Here is a 21,982-nt window from a genome sequence, read left to right on the forward strand (position 1 = left end):
ATTGCCACTCGTAGCTCTCGTGGAGGCAGCGTGGCGTATACGCAATATGCAATTAACTCTACCATTTCCTTTCGGTTATGTTTCACTTTTGTTTGCTGGCACAGGTGCAAATTGAAAATATTTTGCCAATTAACATTAATTAAATTCATATTTGAGCACTTTGAGGGCCGAAATGGCTTCATTTCCTTGAGTACTAATGTTTTAACCGAATATACACTGCTTTAATAAATTGCTCCAAAGATTTCGCAAATATATTCAAGAGATGTGGACATTTGGCCAATTGAAAAACTACTGCGGAAATATTTTAGGCAATCGATAAATGGTTAATGCTTCGTCAGATATTTAAGAATATATTTATAAATTTTGTTCAGATGTGTAACTGGATGTAAACTAGAACATTAGTCGACTTTGAACCGCTGTTTGAGGATCTACGCTTCCTGCCACTTCATTTGTTTCTATTATTTCCAAGTCGAAGACTCTGTTTTTCTCTACGAAGCTGTTTGTCCATAATCCCTTTATGCATCCACCAAAAGTTTCCAGCCACAAGTTTTCCATGGCCGCAAATGCAAATAGTGCAGTGATCCATATTTTCTTGGCCACCAACTGTACTGGCAGGATCCCCCTGGAATCCTGAATCCATTTACAGTCACACTTTCTTAATCAATGCAAATTGACATGAAATTGAAAATGATCAGTTTTTTGTATCTTGATTTTGAGAGGGTCATCCAGGTACAAGCTAGCAAATCGCTTACAAACTTGTGTTTAGTGAAAGCGGCTTACATAATCTACTTAGAAAGTCATTTGCACACATGAACTCAGCCATCCAAGCGACAACCAACAACCAACGTAGCTTGTTTGCATAAATTTCACGCACATTTCCCATTGCATACTATTTGGGAAAATGAATTTTGCATAGATGGGCCATCATGGCGTTGTGTGGCTGCAACTACACACTATATGCATACATATATTCGCCTGCATTAATGGATCCCGTTTTATGATTTACAACGATAACATTTTGTATACATAAAACACACAAACGTATAATTAAAAGTGCTTACCTAAGAGGCTAAGTGAATGTGTCGAAATTGATTTTTTTCCTTTAGAAAGGAATAAAATATGAAATTCCACTGCCCTGAAAGTGGAAGAAAAATAAGGAAATTAGCTTTGGGAAAAAGTTATTGGCTTAGTTTTTGCACAGATAAAAGTGTATGAAACAATACATTTACTTATGTTGTGCTAGATTTTTTTGTTAATAATATGCCTATACTTTTTTTTATAACAGAAATAAAAATATATCAATTTTAAATTTTAAATAATAATTTTGATCAAACAAAAAATACATTAACCAGATAATTATAAAATGATTTTTTTAAATAATTCATTATTCATTATAGCATGCTAAATTTATTATTTTATTTTGTATAATGTCATATTTCCAATATTTTAGGAAATCCTTGAAATCCTTTGCTAAAGAAACTTGTTGAATGCCCAGGGAAACCATTGCCTTTTTGTGCGTTCAACCATAATTAATTGCTTATTACTCTGTCATTCGGTGTCAAGTGCAGGCGATCGATGGCATTCGTAGTTAAAGCTTGAGCTGAAGCTAAAAGCGAAGCCCCGCAGAAATCAGTGGAGATAAATGGCCAATATAATTCGCACAAATTAACATGCCATTCATCTTTCAGCTGGGCCAGTTGAACTGGGAGCAGTTAGTGCCAGGACAATCTAGGTGACTGAATGTGGGGCGCAATAGCTCCTTGAAACCTCACACGTTAAAGTTGCCCACGTGGAAGCTGGCAACCAGTATGTATGATTTAATATAATATCAACCAAAGGCAATGCATAATTCATTTTAAGCACCACTTACCGTTATGACGAACGGTCATGTTGGCGATTTAAGGCCAAGTTTTATGACTTTAATGCGTCGTTCGGCCCAAAAAAAGGGAGCTTCTGCCGGCGCTGACCCTGATTTATGGTGCGTATACTTGATGCGGCCGCTAAACCGCACAAAATGCCTGCCGAACTTCCTCCTGCCATTTAATAAAGCCCACAATAAAACTTCAAAACATGAGCACACGAGCAGGGGGTTTTGGCAACCTGCACATGGCCATTATTAAATTTTATAACATTTCGATGCGTCTGCATTTCAATTGGGCATAAACGGTTTAAGGTTTTCAGCCTGAACACAATTTGCCCATAAACTTCCGCCGGTTGCTGGGCTGCCGGGCAAACTCGAATTTTGATATATTCAAACCTAAGGGATAGCTACGAAAACTCGGTTCTGGTTGTGTGTTTTAGGCCAAGCACAATTTAATTTATCAAAGTCATAAACTTTTCTCTGGCTAAGCCGCAGAATGCGTCATAACTGGGGATTCGCACAGGCTCAGGTTTGTAGGTTGTTTATTGACTCACAAATGGTGTCTAAGCCAACTAGAACCTACTGTTACTTGGAATTTAGTTTTAAGGTATTTTACAAATTTATGAAAGTCTTTAAAGAAATAGATAGGGAATAAAATTCCCTGTATCCATGCAATATAATATATAAATACTTAGAAAGCCAAATAAATCATTATCTTTCTTATTGTAAAAAAAGTTAGGGGAATATATATTTGCTTTTACTACTCAAAGTAAGTCAAGCGGAATGCAAGTGCACAGTAAACAAAAATACATAGTATTCTCCACACTCCACCCATCTACTAGCGAAGAGCTACCACACAGAGGCCGATTGGTTTCGATGCGAAATCTGTGAAAATGATTTTAGTGCCGCATGGCACGGCTATTCGATTACCAACCGTTTGAAGTCCCGCCAGCCAGTCTCCCTCTCCAATTAGAGGCCACTAACGACTCCTTTTAGCTAGAAACCTGAAAACCGGCCACACACGTCAACAAAAAGCAAAAAATAAAACAAATCCCCAAACAGCCGCGGTCGGGACAACTATGTAAAGTGGAACGGAGAACGATAATCGAATTTTATGTCGCTTAGCCAAACACAATACGAAAATCTGTTTAAATTTTGCCCGATGTGAACAGCTCATCCTACTTTCCCGACTGGTCTATCGGCTAAGGGTCTGTGGCCTCTCAAAGTTTGTGCTTTTCAAGCATTATTTGGCCGAAATGGATAACGAGGAATCCAGCTCTTAAATTGTCGGGCAAACTCGCATAAAATGCGGCAGTAATATTTTTTCTTTTTCCAACCTTTTTGAGGCTTTTTGTGAAAGGTAAGGCTCGTATGTGTGTCTATAATTTATGCAACGCCGCATTTTCATGCCTAACACACACAGATTTCGATTGAAGCCGCCTGCCGGAAATCAACAAAAATTTATTGAGCATAAATTCAAATCCGACCGATGCTCTTCGCCTGCCCCCGTCTGTTGCTTTGTTTATGAAAGCGTTTTATGGGCTTTTAAATTGATTTTATTTCCATTCGTACTCTCATTTGTTCGTCTCTGATTCCCTTACAGCTTCCGTTTGCTAAAAGTCCTTTGGATGTCCCAATTACATCGGGCATTTAAATGAAGAGATGAATGTTCTGGAATGGGCACAGCTGTTGCTTTTGCTCACGACCCCCAGATGATTGACAGTGGGAAATCCTCCCAGGCGCCTCCTGCCCACTTAAAACGAGCCAAAGCCCTCGTATCCATTTCCATCATTCGAACTTTGTCATTTTCCCCATGCTCGCCACTCGCCATTCAATGGACATTCAATGAAATGTTTTATTATTGACAAAGACACAGACTCTCGCCATCTTATCGCACTTTCTCCACCCACACAGGTTTTCTGCACAATTATTCAACACACAGAGGAGAAACTTAAGAATTTATTTAAATTTTCTTTTTCATGTGATAGAATTGTCAGGTTTCAAGTTTCTATTAAATTTCAGATTTAAAAATCATAACTTTTATGGTAAGAACAATTTTAAGTGGAATAATCTAAATATGCAATAAGGTTTTTTACCAAATTGTCTCATATTTTTTCTCTGTACTCTGAAGATTTTCTCACTTTTTTAATTTTTCTCATTTTTTTTCACTGTACTCCCACGATTTTCTCACTTTATTCCCTGTCCATTTAGTTTCCGCCTTTGTTCATCGCTCGCCTGTCGCTTTCAGTTCTTCTGCTGCTGTGCACCGAAATTGGGTGCGATAATATCTAATCATTACTTATCATTATTGGCTATGGTCAACTGGTGGAGGTATTTGTCCTCCACCCACGAAGTTTCTCCCGCTTGCCTTTTTTGTAGGCTGGCTAATGGCCGTTCCTAGGGTGTCCCACTCGATTTCCAGCCTGTCGTCCTGCGGCTGTCAGACAATTCCGCTCACCTCCTTGCCCCAAGCCCCACGCAGCGATTACTGAACAAATTAAATTAGTGAAAAGACCAAAACGAGGCGAAGGAGCCAGGTGAGGCAATCTAATTGTAGGTGGTAGGTGGGTGGTAAGTGGGTGGGTGCGTGTCTGCCCGTGTGGGACATATGTTAAATCTGCTTAAAATGCGACCAGGTGTCGGCAGCCAATTGGCCTCTGGGGGCCCCGAGCTACCTTTCCCATCTTAAACAAGCTAATTAGGTTTAATGGCCAGAGACCATTTAGCCGTCCGCTCCTGGTGCCTGTCAAATGCCAAAGGGGTTTCCCAAAGGACAATCGTAGGTCAAGGGTTAGGGAGAGGTCAGAGAGTAGTTGGTGTCGACAGCTGACAGTGGGAGACTAGAAAAGTTAATTAGTCATGTGCTTCTCGTTTTTTAAATTAAACTGTCCTATGACGGAATAGCATGAACAAGAAAATGTCAAAATCAAAATCAATAACAATTGAGCATTTACAATATTAAACGAAAGACTCAGAAACAAAAACGAATTGAAAAAATTAAATATAATCTAAAATTAATTTTACCATTTTCCTGAAAAGGAAATTTTGAAAACAAAAATCGAATAAATTAAAAATGATTATAAATTTTAAAAAATACGATAAACAATTTAAAAATTTACATTGACAGGTTAAATTCCGATATTTACATGAGTACGAGAACTTTACATATTAAATAAGGTTTCATGAATGGCTAAGTAAAAGAACCAGCTATGAAAAGCTTTTAATTTGCTAGAAAAGCTTTGATAGCAAGAATTGCCAATTTCAAATACCAACCAACACCAACCGAATAGAGACAAAGCGTTAGACAAGCGAAGTCAAATTCCTGCATATAATCTGAATACATTACCCTACATCCTTGAGGCGCTCATCCTTGAGACCTCGACACAGACCTAGTACAAGGAGCCAAGGTGAATCGATCAAACAAGGATTTTGCCATGGCAGCCAGTCAAATCAACAAAAGCTGAATTAAAGCAGGTCAGCAAACTGACAGCCAGCGAAGTTTGTTGTGCAGGAATTTCCGAGTTGTCAGAGTCACAACAACCTCGGAATGAGTGCCAACAAAATCTTTCTGCGTTACTATCCGCCAGGTGGGAAAGGTCATTATGCAGAGGCTTTAATAGATACTAATTTGTATTGGGTTATCCTAGGACTGGCCATAAACTATCGAACAGCAAAGGGCAATGAACGACTGCGTCACTTTGATCTACTTGACCTAGATTCAAAGTAAGTGGCGTTTATATTAAATAGCTTGTTTTTTATTTAAAAAATATATAATAAATCTTTGATTTTCCTTTTCAGAGGCAATATTGAACCGCTGGCAGACCGGATTCTACTTCAAACTATAGCCGAAGCGGAGGAGGAAGATCAAAGACCTGGAAGTTCAGGGAAGGCTTCACCACCTCGTCCAGTCAGCGGAAGTGTAACAAGATCGCAAAACACCTTTAGTGCCTTGAAACAGGCTCTGGAAAAGCTGCAGAGGAAGCTTCGTGAACCAGTCAAGAAGAAATTCTATCTCCACAAGTGCCACAACTCGCACATTCTGCCCTTGACAAATGTGTCCTTCGATCGGAGTGGTGAACGATGTCTCACTGGAAGCTATGATCGCACCTGCCACGTGATCAACACCCAAACGGCCCAGGTGGAGCACATCCTCACGGGCCACGACAATGTTGTGTTCTCTGTGGGCTTCAATCTTCCTCACTGGTATGTTTGTCTAGCAAAGTTAAGTCATTTATTTAAATCTACTTTTATAGGGTCGTGGTATTGCATTAAGTTTTTGTTAAATAATGAGAGGAAGCTCTAAGCATAGTCAAAAACTTTGTCAAACAAATTCAGGAACGATCTTATTCTTTTTAAAAGCCTTTGTTAATTTAAAAGATTTTTCATTTTCTTAGAATTACCTGAGAAAACGTTTAATCTGTGATCCTTAATCTTCGGGATATATTTCACAGCGATAAAATAGTGACTGGATCTTTTGATGGCACCGCCAAAGTTTGGTCCGCCAGCAGTGGCCAGTGCCTGTGCACTTTCTTTGGCCACTCTGCCGAGTTGGTGGCCTCTGAGTTTCATCCGATGCATTCGAATTCCATAGCCACCGCCTCCATGGATGGAACAGCCCGAATTTACGATGTGGAAACTTCCCATGAACTGCAGCAACTCAGCCATCATGGAGCAGAGGTGATTGCAGCGCGATACAATCGCGATGGTCAGATGTTGCTCACTGGATCATTCGATCATACGGCAGCTATCTGGGATGTGAGGAGCAAAAGGTGGGTTTCTTTAATCCGAATTAGAGCGTTTCTATAACTTCCCTTTGCAGTCTCAGCCATCAGTTGCGGGGTCACAGCGCAGAGTTGTCCAACTGCATCTGGAACTTCAGTGGATCGCTGATAGCCACGGGCTCCCTGGACAGCACTGCGAGGATCTGGGACATTAGAAGACTGGATCAGCCACTTCACTTGGCTGCCAAGCACAGTGACGAAGTGCTCGATGTGTGCTTTGATGCAGCGGGCAGACATTTGGCCACCTGCAGCAGCGATTGCACGGCGAGGGTTTGGAAAGTGGAGGGATCCGCCGACCAGCTGGAGATGCTGTCCCTGATGGCAGGGCATGCGGATGAGGTGTCCAAGGTGTGCTTCAGTCCCAGTGGCTGCATGTTGCTCACAGCCTCGGCGGACAACACGGCTCGCCTGTGGCTCTCGGAAACCGGACAGTGCTCCCAAGTTCTGGCCGGGCACGAAGGTGAGGTGTTCAGTTGTGCCTACAGCTACTCAGGAGACGCCATTCTCACCGCCTCCAAGGATAACACTTGTCGTTTCTGGAGGTGATACGACTGGTACACAGTGCAGCTGAACGACTGATCAATCGACTGATTAAAAACTTGGGGTTTCGCTTTTTTTTTATCAACATTTACTACAAACTCGAGCGTAATTTTGCTTTTCTCTCTTAAGATTTTCATCATCAACTTGCATCTTATAAATTAATAGTTCTTAGTTTTCATTCTCGTTTCTTTAAGATCGGACATTATTATGGATTTGCTTTTGTTTTGTTTTGCTTCGCTAACTTTAGGTTTTAGGTATTACTTTTTCGTTTCCATATTTAGATAGTTACAGTTTTTGTTTGCTAGTTTGGTTTTCTTTTACCATTTTTTTTCTGGTTTTGTTTAAACATTTTTTTACTTTACATTATTAAGTTTCGCTTTAGGTTTGGCGACACATCTTCTCATATACATTTATAAAAGGTGAACAAAAAGTGTTTTTTCGGTAACAAACATTTTACAACTTACAGAAGTCCGCTTTCATTTCGGAATCAATAATAAATACATGGTTTTTTTGAAATAAAAAAAGATCTTGTACACAAAAATTGGAGCGACTCCCGCGTTTTTTGTTTTAACTGTTTTTGTTTCCACATTTTTAAATAATTTTTTTTCTGGCGGTTGTACTGATGATTGCTGATTGATGAAGAGTGACGGAACGAAAGGACACACAGAGGGTTAGCATTCACAAAGATGGATGGGAAACTGTTCGGAGTAATCTTCTGGGTGTGGTTCTGCTGCTGGCTTTTAGCCATCCTTTGATTTTTATCCGATTTCGGGTTCTCTGAGTTCTGCTCAGGTACGCTCTGTTCTAAATCTTAGAGTTGTGTGGGACGTGGCTGTTTGTATTGTATTGTTGTGTTTAGGACTGCTTCGTATAACTATAAATGTATTGTTATTCTTATTATTATCATTATTAGTAGGTTTTTCTTTTGTGTTTATCAAAGTAGAAAACTGTTTGGTGTGTGTTCTTGTTTGTTTGTTTGCTTCGTTCAAGTTGTGTGGCTCTGCTTTCTGTTCTGATCTGGTTGCTGCATTTGTTTAACTGGTTTTGTTTTGTGTTTCGACTGCAACCTAATGCGTTGGACTCTGCAAGAATAACAAATATCTCGATTATTGACCATGATGGGGAGCCGGTTGTTTAATACACTGTCACACAGGATACAAGCTTGCGTCTGAAGCGGAAGCGGAAACGGAAGTGGGCAGAATAAGATGAAACATGCAGGAACAGACATGCGGTTCTCTCAAATCTTGAAACAAAAGAAACGAAACAAAGCGAAACAGTATGGAGGCAGGTCGATGATACAGGGACGAGGCAAGCAACATAATGGATTATCGCCTTACATTTAGAGTATGTGAAGCTTAGGGTGTTTAGTTATCTTTGTTCTCTTGCTGGTTTGTTGGTTGTTGGTTGGATTTAAAATGAACAATTAGCATTACAAAATTCATATATCATCATATGCATACAGCTAGAAAAAAGAAAGAGAATAGGTAGCCAAGATTAGAGGTTACGATTCGTGGGCAAGGGGACCCCCAACTGAACATAAAACGATAGCAGTGATTAATGGTGACGATCGAATGAAACTGTGATAGCTCAATCACTACCAAATCCGCTGGTGTCGATCTACTGATTAAATCAAAAAAAAAAACAAGGCAATTTCAAAGGCTATAATGACCAAAAACGGTGCTATGCAAGCGATTAAAATATGTATGTTAGCGGTGGCGAAAGCGCAGCGAACCGAGTTAAAGATTATAGAACAGATTTCGTACTTCACATGGTCGATCCGGAAACTCTTGCTTGAATGTGCGCTCGATAACGTGATATCTGTAAAGGTAAACACCGTTGATTAGCAATCAAAGGTCGCTGTTTTCGGACATGTTTTACTCACTTGGACTGCAGACCGCCACCGGGTGGAAGACCTTCAATGTCGTCTCTGTTCTGCAGACACTTCAGCAGATCCACGTAGTCTGTTATCTTGCTAGACTCTATTTCGTCTGCAACAATATTAGAGAGAATACAACGATTAGACACTGGTTTTCAACAGGCACCGATCTTAGCTTAAAAGACTTTTATAAATAAATATTTATGTACATAAATGGTTTATAAAGAAACACGAATTATATAGTTTAGCTACTTTAAAGCAAATGCAATATTGATATGAACTCTGTTATGAAATTCAACTTAAATGGAAAATGTGTGGCCATCTCAAGCGATTTTAGAACAAGGAAATAGAATAAACTTGATGCACGGTCGACGGGTAAAAAAAAGCTGTAGAAAAGTTGTATACTCTTTTGAAGAATAAAAAAATATTTTTTCAATTAGTTTTAATCACGCATTTTAAGCACGGTTTAAAATTCAAATTAAGTATTATTTTTTTTTTTTAGAAAATATAAAATATCTTGAAATAAATTTAGGAAGGGAATAAATTGAATCTTAGGTATAACATTTTATTAACAGTCAAGTGATTTCGTTTAGAAACGGTTTAATTTTTGTATTGTGGCTTACGGAGGCATGCATTTTCGATTATCTGTTGAATTGCGTGGATCACTTTTTACAATTAATACACAGATAACCATTTATTGGAGGTGGGCGGGGGCGGGTGTAGGCAAAATAAAATCAAACCAATCAATCGATAAGATAAACGATAACGAAATGACATAGTGACTTGCGAAAATTTACAAACTACTAAATTATAGACGTACCTTATGCTCACTCATCTTAAATTTGAATTGCTTTCTGTTTCTTTTTCTTGCATTGACATTTGGCCCATTTGGCTATTTCGCGCTTTTGTGTGGCAATAATGTATTAGAAATTGGGGTTTTGTAGTACGAGGCGCGAACAACAACCATAAAACAACGAGAGCGAATGGCTAAAATTTTCCTTTTGACAGATTACTTTAGATAAACGTTACGCATTAGTTGAATCTGGCTCTTAAAAAATCAAGAAAAATTAAGGAACAAAGCGAAATGAAAAAATGATCGGCTGGGACTTGTTTTTGGATAAAATGAAAAATATTATTAAATAAGATTTGCTTACTGTCTTGTGCATGTGAAAAGAAAATGGAAGGAAGAGAATGAAAACCAAATGAGAACTAGAAAACTTAATCCAATAGAACGGCAGACAAACACTTTGACTTTGGTTTTCGAATCTTTTGTTAAGTTATATTTTTGACTTGCATCTGTGGTAATTAATTAATTACTATAAATCGTGTATGTTGGGATGTTGTTTGTGTGTGTTTTACACTCTTGGCTGAGTCACCGGGTTATCATTGAACCCGGGTACAAACATTTCGGGGAAATTGCTTAGATTGTGTGGTATATGTTTGATCGTTTCTGGGTAAAGTAATCGTTTGCCTTCGTTAACAACAAGCACAACAGTTGGTGAGCATAAGGTTTACAATTCGGTTTCATTTAAGCTACGTATACGTAACATTCAAAAACCCTTTGGCTAGTCTACTCTAGGCTAAGTAATTCGTCTGGACATTGAGTATTTTCCATTATTGGTTAATTGCTTATACTAGGTTTCCATATTTCATATTTGGTTTAGCTACTGTGGCCAGTGGTGGGCAATGCATGCTCTAGATCTATTCACTAATTCGCAAATTGTAAATCGTAAGAATCGGGTTAAAGTATTTGTCTATATCAACAAGGTCACGTCTGAAGCTCAGCCTCTGGATATCGGCCAAAATTCACTTTGGTGTTGCGAATACTGAAGTCTCAGAGAAATTCTTCTCAAATTTTTATTGCTTTCTATACATAATCCATGTAATACGACTACAATTATTCTGAGCGGTTGCTAGTTAATAAAATATATTTTCATTGCTTTTATCAAGGTTTCTGTCGGCTTTTCAGCTTATGTACAATCTACCTAAAACGAATCTTCTCTGAAGACATCCTATTATCCGCTTATTGCTAAGAAAATACGTGTTATTTCACTACTCCTACTAGTTGCATCAATTCCAAGTTTTTGTTTTGAGTGTCAATACCTGCCTACATTTAGTATTGCAATTTGGTTTGATTGATTTGCATCGTGGCTAGTATCAAATACGTATACGTAAATGTATATACAAACTGGATGACGGGTCGTTTAACTACTTAGCTCGGGCAGGTTCGTCGATAATTGTTAATATTTAGGTGTATATGTAAGAATAAGGCTAAATGGGCTGGATTTTCGCATACATGGAACGCTTTTGGCAGTGGCTGTGGTACACACAGGCATGTATAAATAATACTATAACTCAGGCACACACACACGGTAGAGGAACTGTGGTCAGCCACACGCACAGCCACCAGATATGACAAACTAACACGCTATTCAGGTATTTACTATGCATTAGCGATAGGATATTGGTAGTACGCCCACACTCGCCCCATTTACATATTTGCACAGGCAATATACGGTGAAAGTTCTCTTTAAAAAATCTCTGGGTTAAAAATAAAGTTCTGCTGCATTTTATACAACTGAAACTAAATATTCTCTAAAATATATATTATGAGCGTGATCATAAAGTTGCCAAGATATGTAACCGCTACACTCTTCTTTATATCTTGTGAGCCATTATCACAGGCATTTTATAAATTGTGAAAATTAAAGTATAATTTGTATATCAACACCTTAATAATTTGATTAATCTTTAAATTCGAATTGAGCCTTTTTGCCTCTTAAATATACCTGCAAAATTTTTAAATTCAAAACAAAGTATTATTATCTATCCAAGAGAACTTTCACTGTACTTTAAGTGGGTGCGTGCGAGGTTCATTTTTGGCATTGGTAATGGCAATGGTAATATCGTTTTGTTTTGGAGATACTGTTGGAAGGAACTGTTCTGTTGGAATCGACTTTTTGAACAAAGTGGGGCAAAAACTAGTCTATTAGGACTTAAGGTCGGGGATGTGGCCCTTAGAGGGGCCTTATAAAAGCGCTCATGGCGTTCAAGGTACAATGTATACGTATTTCGGTTCGATAAAGACACGGAGGAGACCACTACGCCATGGATCAACAGTTTACGATTAGTTATAAACAGAGTAGACGACTTAGACAACCTCTTGTGATCTTCTCGATTTGTTTCTCCAGCCGATGCTCAGCCTCTATCGCTTCCTCGGTGGGTTTCGGAGCTCCGGGGAAGGCAATGATGATAATGCTCATGTTATCCCGGCTACCCTGTTTTCCGAATAATGAGCAAAGTGTTAAAATCTGCTGGATATACTTGAGTTTAGAACTTACCTTGTGCAGGCATGTGTCCACCACCTGGTTGGCAATGCTCACAAGGTCGCTGGTCACTCGCATTCGAGAGTGGATGAAGCTGCACACGTCCTCGTTAGTCATCACATCCCAGATTCCATCGCAGGCGAGCACCAGGAACTCATCGCTATCCTGACGGCTCTGGCAGAATATCTCCGGTTCCGGGGACACCAGCTGCTCGCACTGTCCCTTCTCCTTGACGTTCTTAAAATCGTAGTCCCCGAGAGCTCTTGATACGGCCAGGGTGCCATTCACCCGCTTGATCATCACACTGCCGCCGGCATTGTGGATGCGTTCCTTCTCCTCCGGCAGAATGGGCTTGTGGTCCTGCGTGGCGAAAACGGGAACTCCCTGGCGGCACAGGACTGCTCTAGAGTCCCCACAATTGGCGATGTACACTTGCGTGAGGCTGACAAAGGCGCACACGGCGGTGGTGCCGCCGCATTTCTCCGTCTCCTGGGTGAATTCCGGCAAATCCCGCATCACCTCATCGATGCGTAGGAAACCGGTGCGAATGCCCTTCACGTGGTCGCCTCCGATGAACTCTTCGGTGTTGATGATGCTGTGCAGCAGATGCTTGGCACAATGCTCCGACACCTTGCATCCCGCGTGCCCATCGAACACGGCAAAGAAGCTCCAGTCCGGCAGGACATCCCCCAGCCCGGCACGAGCGTAGTAGGCGTCCTCCATCTCCGACCGCCAGCCCTGCATCGAGCTGACCCCGAAGAGCAGCTTGTTGCCCTCGCCCTGGTCATTGTGCTTGGCGGTTTTCGGCTTATCCAGGAATCCGCCCATGTCCACTGAACATGCTGTGTGCTGTGTGCCGGGCGGGTGCAATTCGTTCGCTGGGCCAAGACTCGCCGGTGCCAAGAATTCTGAAATAATGGAACAACTAATCAATAAACAAAGCCTTGAACTTGAACTCCCAGCGAAGGAAATTCAAAACGTGAAAGAGCCAAAAGGGAAGGTCTTGGATAAAAGTGACAAAGTCTTTCTAATCAAGATATTAACACGTTCTTCTCGTTTTAACTACGTCAGCCTTTGACGTTCTTACGAAATCTTTTTTTAAAGTAATGAAAATGTAACGGAAATGCCAGTCTCAGCTTTTGAAAATCAATTAAATACTAGTAGGGCCTTCAAAAAAATGAGTTGAGTTGACTCACTAGATTACTTTGATTTCAGGCAAACATGAAATAATTATTTGCAATTCTATGGAACTCTGATCATGAATAACACATTAGTTAAAGGGATAATTGAATTAAACCTAGAAAGTCCATAATTATTACTACACATAACTTAGTAATAATATAGTTCGATGTTAGAATAAATTTGTTATCTTACAACCAGTATAGATTTATAACAAGGACGGTTAATAAAAATAAGAAATCAAGGATTTCAATCTTTTAATATTAAAATATTAAAATCCAGTATTGAAGCTTTAAGACATTTTAAATAACCGTGTATTAAGCGGCAAAAACATGGCAAATATGAAGTCGAATCAGCTGTCGCTTCTTAATTAATATGTAGCTTGAACTTTCTATGGTTTCCTTGGCAAGGCAAGTTTGCCGTGATTTCAGAACAATTATTTTAAGCCGACTGCAAGGACACGAAAAGCAACAAAAGGGGGCGGGGCGAAAGTCCTCAACGCAGCTAGCCGCCCAAGCTTTTCACCGTTATTTCCTGTATGCCCTTCGTTTCTTTTGCCTTCCCTTTTGGCACACATCGATTTATCAAGGACGCGCCTTCGTCCTTCCGCTTGGGCAACTAAATTAGGCACTCGAATGTGGGCGTAACAATACAGTTAAAGGGAAATGTGGGTAAATTGCGCGCGACAGCATCCACAATTTATTTCCCATTCACAAAAAAAAATTAAAAACACGCGCAAGTTGGCAGCCCCGTTTTTGGGAGCGGGGCAGGGTGTGGGGTAAATCCGGCATGGCCCCCAAAATATTGTTAATGAAAACACACTCGCGATTTATGAACTTTGGCGCTGGGAAAGCCTTCGCTCTCGTTATTTTCACCTCGCAAATTTTAAGTTTGATGGTCTCCGCTTCTTGCCGCTGTGTGTGTGATTGCGCTGCGCTCTCTGTGCGAGTGTGTGTGCTTCGATGAGCTGCGTGCGTGTGCGTCTCTGCCGTAAGTGAAAATTTAAGAACAAAAAATCGTGTGTTCAAGCGTGTTTTTCATCGCCTTTTAGCGCTTTTTTGATTTTAGGTCGGTTTGCGCGCTATTTTACACTTTCGCACGATCTCGATCTGCCCTTTTCAGGCGGAAATGAAGTTTTTTCTAATATTTTGATTGACAAAGGTAACCAGAGGTGGATAAATGTTTATGCCATCACAGTGTTGCCAGACAAAAAATCTTATTACAAACTAAAAAATCTCGCAGAACACCGAAGCAGTCAGACCGAAAATATCGATGTGTCACGGAATTTATCAATGTCAACGCTGAAAATTTAATTTAAAACGACTATTTCGCTCTCTACATTTTGTATTTAAAGAATCAACGAAATGCTACTTTACTAAGAGCGTTCAAATGCTGAGCATTTTCGTTACATTTTTAAGGCTTGACCGTTTAGGGAATATCCTTATTGCTTAGTTGATCTTTGTCGATATTTAGCCATACTTAGCGATAGTTAACGCCATACAAACTAGATGCATCTCTGGGACTTTTATTGCTGTCCCCTACATAACTATCGTAAATATCGATTCAAGTGGAAGGTGTCTTCGCTGGAAGTGTCCCCGCTATCGGGAAAAAGTTAACCGCTGAAATAAAAAATTACCGTTGTTCAGTCTGGACAGAACCAAAGTTATCGGTTAAAAAAGTAGGGAAATATAAAATGACCAGGCTACGTACCCAGTTTTTTATTTTAAAAATTTCATATTATAATTAAAAAAAAAACATTGTATGAAGCAAAACAAGCTGAAAAATTTATAGCGTCGTATATTTGGTTCCGATCGAATAAAACTTTAGACTAAATGTTCTTAAAATATTATCTAGCTTATAAGCTAACATAAATTAAAAATATTATGGGAAAGTAAAAGCGTCTGAACTAAAGAAGTATTTCCTCCAATAAATTTAAACTTTATTTATATACCTCATTAATTCACATTCTCAAAGTTAACAGATAACACTTATTCCAAGAATTTTCTGTAACTAAAATGAAAAAAAATACTACAATTAAGAAACCTTAGAAATAAAAATCTAACGTATTTCAATCGTTAAATTGAGAGAGAATTTACTCAATATAACTGATTAAATTCTGAGAATTGAGCTGCCATTAGTGATACTGCTTTATGGCCACTTTCAATAAACGTCAATACAATATAGGGTCAATAAAACTACTCTTGATATACCAAATTTATGAGTCCTATTTATATTATGCAAAAATATAACTCTGATTATTAATAAATGTATACCAATTCTTTCATTCATTGAACGGGGTTAAATGGCATTCAACTTTAATATAGCAGAGGATTTAGGTAATTTTTAGATGAAATTTATTTATAAGCTTTTGTTAACAGTAGATAGCAATAAACAACAGAATAACCCGGCGCAGATATCATTATAATTAATTTTCCATTAAGAAAGTAATATACAAGCATATTTTTAGGTACACATATTTGACGTTGGAAGATAATGATACTACTGATAATAAAGTGATTTATGTTTTAAATCAATTGTTTATGAATCAGAAGAAAAAATACGATTTTAAATAACACAAAGAAAGTTTTCAATTGAGTTAGCAGATTGAATCTCGGGGGTTTCACTGATAATGCTTATATGACAGGCGTCCTGATAATAAAGGTTGAATAAAAACTACACACGATAATTGCGGGACCGTAAATTTTGAAATCTGGTTTTCAAACGGAGTGGGTAGTATAAAAACCAAAACTGGCCTGTTGGGCTTCACACTCTTTCCAAGTTCTTCAAGTGCCCAAAGTGAAAATGTTGTTCAAGGCTGTGACACTTTTCCTGGCCATTGGTGCCGTCTACGGTGCTGTGGTTCCCAATTCCGTCAAGATTTCGGGGGAAAGCACGCTGATCGAATTTCTGCGTGACTCTCCGGCTCTGAGGGCGTCGGATGTTTTCAACATGGAATGCTTCGACTATTACACTCCGCTCCTCAAGCAGCACGCCGATAAATATGACGAGGATTCCCGGACTTGCAACGAAGACTACGAGGTCGCCAAATCCTTGATCGACTCCAGCTACGACTACCCTCGCAACGAACTAGCCGATTCCGTGAAGAACACCTGCTACTCCCTGCTCACGTGCGATGGCAAGGAGTCCAATTCCGATGCTTTCGAGTGTCTGGCCTCAGGTGTAAGTGCCCCGAAACAGCAAAATAGATATACAGATGCGGTCAAAATAATAGTAGTTTTTAGCCTTTGAAGGTAGCAACTAAAATAGCTGGCAAGCAATTTTTTATCATTTCGCAGAGCTAACTCTATAAACTAAATTCGGCCAACATAAAAATTTAAAAATACACATTTAGCATAGGTATTGTATTTTAAAATATTTTTAAACAAGATTGAGTATTTTAAATATAGCTTACTACATTATATTGGTAAGTGAATTTTAAGGAATTATTAACAGTTAACAGTTTTCTTGAAAAACTAGAACAATTTCAAAGGATTTTTAAATCTCCGTTTATTTATTGGAAAGTAAGCATTGGTACATTAAAAAGAGATGTACAAATCATTAAAGGCATGTTTTTTTTTGCAATTTCCTACTACTACTTTATTGATCTCTGTATATTATTTGAGACATTAAATGTAAAACTTTGCAATTTACACTACCACTATATATTTTTTTTAATAATATTTAACTACATGCAATTGCAGGGACCTGCCGGATCTGCGGCCCTTGGTTCAGCTTCCGACAAGGCATACGATTACGGAGCTAGCCTGAAGGAGAGGTTGGGAGACGTCAAGAAGATTGAAACGGCTTGTCTGCTCGAGGCCCAGCGAACCTACAAGACCAACCACGGCCAGTGCTACGACGATCTGATCGCCTGCGCCTATGACCCTACCTGGGAGTTTCCCACCACCAACTTTGACCTGTAGATGTAAAACGAAGGACTTTACAATTCAAGGCAACTTAGCATGGTTGCACTTACGAACTTTTGTGGCTCTTTATAAAAACAGTTGACCAAAGATCATTTAATATAGTTCCAGTTTTCATTGAATATATATTAGATAACTTCTATACGCTTGTATAATAATATCTGATTTTATTTACCTCAAATACAATACCTAATTGACGAATAAGTGATAAGGTTTTTTGCAATCCAACTGAAAATCAATACAGTCTCGAAGAAAAAACATTACCTACCATTGAACTTGTTATTATCAGTAATTGAACTTATGTTACATTAAAGGGTAATTAAAAAGATAGTAAAGAACAGAGTGTAAACCGTATAAATATGGGTTGGTTGATCCATCACCGTCAAGTTCTCATTCAAAGATGTTCCCGAAACATTCCCCGATCCTGGTGTTTTGCCTTTTCCTGGGCGTTTCCCTGGCGTCCAAGCTACATATTCCGATTAGACCAAACTCCCACATCCAGGAGTTGCAGGTGGAGAGCAATGAACTGGCAGCAACCCACTCGGACATCTCCAACAGGTGCTTCCAGATCTATCGACCACTTTTGGAGAACGTTGCGGCGCGTTATGAGACCAACTTTGAAGCCTGCATAACGGGCTATGACAATTCAACGGCCGTGGTCAATGAAAAGTACTCAGGTGATCGCCAGAATATCTTAAAGGCTGCCGACATTGGCTGCGCTAGGCCCAATTCGTATTGCACCTGCTGGACATCGGAGAAACAGGACCTGGACATCGTGGTCTCACGCCTCGAATGCGCCTCTAATAAATCTGCGGAGAGCTCCAAGACCTTCTACGGCATTTCGGCCAATGCCACGGAGATTGCTGTCAAGATCAAGGAGGAATATCGTGTTTTGGAGTCCCGTAGAGAAATTTGCGAGAATAATGCCGAGCGCACCTATGTGGAGGACACAGCCGACACCTATGAGAGGTTGAACAACTGCCTCAAGGGAATCCCCGACTCAACCATCCGAACTACCACACCGTACCCAACCACGTTCTATACCACACGGCTTACAACCACTACAGCGGGAGCAGTTAATTAGTTTAGAAAATGTAAATGTATTCAAGAGCACAATAAAGAAAAATCAGGCAATCTAATTATTGGTTCTAATAAATTACCCCCTTAACTTCAACAGCATTAAAAAAATTTAATTTTGTATCTAAAAACTTGTCTTAAATAAAAACTAAATCGGTATTTGGATGAGTAACTTTTTTTGACTTAATTGTCGTTGTATTTTTCCCTGATGGGGAAACAAAATAATATAGGTACAAACAGGAGCACACAATGATTTTTAAGACTTTTCTAAATGAAAATCTAATGAACTGTATGTTGCGCTGCATTTATTTTGTCTTGTGGTACAAGACAAGTACTAGATTTTTATATATTTATTGGGAAGTAGCAACAGTATGGTTAAATTTGTTTATGTTTTATAATATCATAGTTGAGTTAATATAAATTAAATAATTTAAATATAAGAATAACCATGTGGAAACTCTTTTTGCGTACACATAAAAATAACTGTGAATATATATTTTTTAAGACTAGTGTATTTCATTTTTTTTTTGCAAATTGATTTATTACGACAATATGCTTAATTCTTTAAGACCAAAGTAAATTTATATAAAAAAAGAAAACTAAAATATTAAATCACATTATTGGTATACCCCGCGAGAGCTTAAGGCCTCTTGTTGCCATTTCTCCTTTAAATCACTTTTAGCTTCTAGCTCTAACGGTAAAAAAGCATTAAATAGTTAGAAAAATAATAGTTTTATGACGATTAAGCAATTGGCATAACAGGGAAAATTGTTGAAACTTGTATAGTAAATGTTGGTTTTAGAATACTTATTAAAAAAAGTTTTTAAGGTTTTTGCACATTTATGGTATTAAATTTATATTTTCAATATTTTCAACTCCAAGATGAGCCCTATTTGGAACATTCGATTAATGAGAAGGAAGTAATAACATTTAACTGTTATTGATATCTTTGTATTTGATTTCTGAACAATGTAATTTAACTTGTGCGCAGTAAAATTAAACATGAGTTAACCATTTTCAGAAATCAATTAAGAATTCCAGTAGGTACACTTACCCAAACACGAGACAATTAAGACCGAAAAAGATAAGATGCCCGGGTAATGGATATAAAAGCGTTGTGCTTTATATCTAATGTATCCAGTCAAGAGTTAAGACAACGACGTTCAGCAATGTTTTCCAGATTCTCACTGCTGGTGGTGGTACTAGCCTTTGGCCTGATTTCTGCCCTAAGCATTTCCTCAAAGTTAAAACCCTCTAAGCTGAAGTTGCCAACAAACACGAGGCTTCTTAGACTTCAGCAGCAAACGGACACGTTGGCCGCTCGAGATCCCTACGCTTCGCAGCTCTGTTTTGGCCACTACATTCCCATTCTCAACGGATTATCGGCCCAACTCGAGGTGGACTACGCCAAATGCCAGAAGTACTTCGATGACAGTAGTGCCGCGGTGATCGCGTCCTGGAATAGCACTCTTTATAAAATCCAGTTGACTGGTGAACGCGGCTGCAGCACCTTCTTCGACTGCTCATCCATTGTGGACTTCGTTTTGTCCTTTGAGTGCTTCGCCAATGTGGTAAGCTTATTGAAGGAAAATTTTAGGGGGAAAAGTGAGATATTATTTAACAATGTCGTTAAATATTCTTTAGGGCGCTGAGCAATCGAAGACCATGTACCAAGTGTCGGCAGATGCCACTGAAGCCGCCTCTGACATCAAGATCACCTTACAGACTTTGGATACACAGATGATCAATTGCCAAAATAATGCCGATAGGCATTATGTGGAGGAAACCGCCAGCACCTATGAAAAACTGAACAGGTGCCTCGGCGGAACTCCTCTGCCACAGGAGACCACTAAAGATTGGTCTTATTATACAACCTGGTACTAATTATTACCATTAATACCAATTATTATAAAAATGGAAAAAAAAAAAAAAATAAATTAGATTGTGCCTGAAAAGTGTGTTTACTTACCATATTTTTAACAACGTGAAATCTATAAGTTTAATGATAACATAAAAAGATATTGCTACTTAATTTGGAAAGTGTAAATAAAATTTGTATTTACCAAATTGTAATTTTATTAAAATCAATTTAATGCTAAAAATCATTAATTAAATCCTTGAGTCTAACACCATTTTACTTAATTTCCTTCTTCTTTTAAAATAATATTATCCAAAGATTGTTCCAATTTTTGAAACCCCAACTGGGACCACCCGAAATTTGTAATCATATCAGTGCCGAAACCGAAACTATCCGGCTAATTTCTTTTATGTCCGCATTTAACGACAGTCCCACGGAGTTTCAGCAGTTTTCCCACAGTTGGAGAGAGATGCTCGCCGATATCGGGGGCATCTATCAATGGTGGCTGGTCAACCTTTGACCTGTCCACACCCCGCAGAATGAAATCTCAGTGACCTGTGGCGGTACAGGTACGAGTGAAATCAGTTCGCATCTTGTCTTTGTCTGCGGTACATTCCTTTTGAGGGACTGCGCCGACACACCCCGACTTTGTTCACAAATTTTGCGCTTAATTAATTGTGAAATATTGGCTGGAAAATCAATTGACAATTGCGAGTTGGCCCGCCACAATTGAGTTGTAATCGCAATGGCCAAGTAGGCGTCGCAGGATCGTCGAACTCTGGCTCTGTGGAGCTGGTTTTTCGGCCGACGTTTGCTCGAACTACAATTGCCAGTCATGTCTTCATAAATTTCATTGAACTGAACCGAACCGCCGCTCCGAGTCGAAGTCGAAGTCGAAGTCGGTATCCTCAACATGCGCCAAAAACACACACAAAATGGGGGGAATTGGGGGGGGGGGCTAGGATATACCTATTCCGACTATTTCATCTTTTGCCGACGGCGTACGGCTCATGTTGTATGTAGCCTTAAATTGAATCGTTACAAATTTTGTTGCTCGTTATAGCAAGCGTTTTATTGCCCAACCAGTTTGGGCCAGAGTGCCCATGCAAAGCAGTCGCAAGAGTCAGGGATCTCAGTCTCCGTCTCCGTCTCAGTTTCAGTTTCAGTCCTGAGATTATGATCGCCGAACCAAAACGAACTGAGAACGCCCCCCTTCAGGAAACGGTAGCGCTGGGTTCTACGGGCCCAGCGTTTAATAACTTCATTAAATGCCCTTTGACATTTATGCCAGACACTCTTATTTATGTGGCACTATCTTCTCGACGGATCGGTACAGGTAGCCAGCAACCCTATAAATTACATAATCATCAGATAGTGAAACTGTTTACAAGCCGAGACTCGAGACAGGCACACCCACAGTAGCCAAACGAGAATACAGAAGAGGGTAAGGTAAAGGTCATCTACTATTCCTATTCCAATTGATTAGTTTCCCTTTTTTTATGCGGAATTTGTATTCCTATGTAGCAGCCGCGGGTCAAAGCTAATTGCTCTAATTTCTAGC

The 21,982-nt window shown here is 39.2% G+C and overlaps 4 protein-coding genes across 8 annotated transcripts; 3 read left to right on the forward strand and 1 right to left on the reverse strand.

Moving 5' to 3' along the window:
• Window positions 1-1,073: 1,073 nt before the first annotated feature.
• On the reverse strand, window positions 1,074-14,792 carry LOC128251963 (protein phosphatase 1B). Of its 4 annotated transcripts, none has more exons than XR_008267263.1 (7): window positions 14,439-14,792; window positions 12,400-13,292; window positions 12,219-12,336; window positions 9,065-9,170; window positions 8,946-9,000; window positions 8,520-8,644; window positions 8,237-8,264 (listed from the first exon to the last, which is right to left on the reverse strand). XR_008267263.1 is itself a non-coding variant. In XM_052979253.1 (6 exons), the coding sequence occupies exons 2-6, from the start codon at window positions 13,210-13,212 to the stop codon at window positions 1,103-1,105; spliced, it is 1,125 nt and encodes a 374-aa protein (XP_052835213.1). In that variant the 5' UTR covers window positions 13,213-13,292; window positions 14,439-14,792; the 3' UTR covers window positions 1,074-1,102. The 4 variants fall into 4 exon arrangements, 2 of the variants coding, with proteins under 2 accessions (XP_052835213.1, XP_052835214.1); XR_008267262.1 differs by having other exon boundaries at window positions 8,237-8,425; XM_052979253.1 differs by lacking the exons at window positions 8,237-8,264; window positions 8,520-8,644 and adding an exon at window positions 1,074-1,135.
• LOC128251962 (dynein assembly factor with WDR repeat domains 1) lies at window positions 4,995-7,239 on the forward strand. 2 transcript variants are annotated; one of them, XM_052979252.1, is made up of 5 exons: window positions 4,995-5,448; window positions 5,509-5,584; window positions 5,660-6,064; window positions 6,313-6,630; window positions 6,681-7,239. In XM_052979252.1, exons 1-5 carry the CDS (start codon window positions 5,409-5,411, stop codon window positions 7,186-7,188), a joined length of 1,347 nt encoding a protein of 448 aa, XP_052835212.1. In that variant the 5' UTR covers window positions 4,995-5,408; the 3' UTR covers window positions 7,189-7,239. The 2 variants fall into 2 exon arrangements, with proteins under 2 accessions (XP_052835212.1, XP_052835210.1); XM_052979250.1 differs by having other exon boundaries at window positions 4,995-5,584.
• A 1,521-nt stretch (window positions 14,793-16,313) lies between the features above and the next one.
• Window positions 16,314-17,749, forward strand: LOC128266535 (uncharacterized). Its single transcript, XM_053003120.1, has 2 exons — window positions 16,314-16,743; window positions 17,265-17,749. Exons 1-2 carry the CDS (start codon window positions 16,366-16,368, stop codon window positions 17,484-17,486), a joined length of 600 nt encoding a protein of 199 aa, XP_052859080.1. The 5' UTR covers window positions 16,314-16,365; the 3' UTR covers window positions 17,487-17,749.
• Window positions 17,750-17,774: 25 nt separating this feature from the next.
• Window positions 17,775-20,513, forward strand: LOC128251960 (uncharacterized). The gene is made up of 3 exons (XM_052979248.1): window positions 17,775-18,569; window positions 19,705-20,134; window positions 20,208-20,513. Exons 1-3 carry the CDS (start codon window positions 17,887-17,889, stop codon window positions 20,445-20,447), a joined length of 1,353 nt encoding a protein of 450 aa, XP_052835208.1. The 5' UTR covers window positions 17,775-17,886; the 3' UTR covers window positions 20,448-20,513.
• The last annotated feature ends 1,469 nt before the right edge of the window (window positions 20,514-21,982 follow it).

The sequence above is a fragment of the Drosophila gunungcola genome, chromosome 3R, assembly GCF_025200985.1.
Source record: "Drosophila gunungcola strain Sukarami chromosome 3R, Dgunungcola_SK_2, whole genome shotgun sequence".
Lineage (NCBI taxonomy): Eukaryota > Metazoa > Arthropoda > Insecta > Diptera > Drosophilidae > Drosophila > Drosophila gunungcola.

What these genes read in the sequence shown, in the direction of transcription:
- LOC128251962 (XM_052979250.1), top strand. Translation starts at nt 5,409, where the DNA reads ATGAGTGCCAACAAAATCTTTCTGCGTTACTATCCGCCAGGTGGGAAA. An exon ending in CTACTTGACCTAGATTCAAA is followed by an intron (nt 5,585 to 5,659) that starts GTAAGTGGCGTT and finishes TTTCCTTTTCAG; the next exon opens with AGGCAATATTGAACCGCTGG. An exon ending in TGGGATGTGAGGAGCAAAAG is followed by an intron (nt 6,631 to 6,680) that starts GTGGGTTTCTTT and finishes TTCCCTTTGCAG; the next exon opens with TCTCAGCCATCAGTTGCGGG.
- LOC128251963 (XM_052979253.1), bottom strand. Translation starts at nt 13,212, where the DNA reads ATGGGCGGATTCCTGGATAAGCCGAAAACCGCCAAGCACAATGACCAG. An exon ending in GGTGGCGGTCTGCAGTCCAA is followed by an intron (nt 9,001 to 9,064) that starts GTGAGTAAAACA and finishes TTACCTTTACAG; the next exon opens with ATATCACGTTATCGAGCGCA. An exon ending in TTCCGGATCGACCATGTGAA is followed by an intron (nt 1,136 to 8,945) that starts GTACGAAATCTG and finishes TTCCACTTTCAG; the next exon opens with GGCAGTGGAATTTCATATTT.
- LOC128266535 (XM_053003120.1), top strand. Translation starts at nt 16,366, where the DNA reads ATGTTGTTCAAGGCTGTGACACTTTTCCTGGCCATTGGTGCCGTCTAC. An exon ending in TCGAGTGTCTGGCCTCAGGT is followed by an intron (nt 16,744 to 17,264) that starts GTAAGTGCCCCG and finishes ATGCAATTGCAG; the next exon opens with GGACCTGCCGGATCTGCGGC.
- LOC128251960 (XM_052979248.1), top strand. Translation starts at nt 17,887, where the DNA reads ATGTTCCCGAAACATTCCCCGATCCTGGTGTTTTGCCTTTTCCTGGGC. An exon ending in ACAGCGGGAGCAGTTAATTA is followed by an intron (nt 18,570 to 19,704) that starts GTTTAGAAAATG and finishes TAATGTATCCAG; the next exon opens with TCAAGAGTTAAGACAACGAC. An exon ending in TTGAGTGCTTCGCCAATGTG is followed by an intron (nt 20,135 to 20,207) that starts GTAAGCTTATTG and finishes AATATTCTTTAG; the next exon opens with GGCGCTGAGCAATCGAAGAC.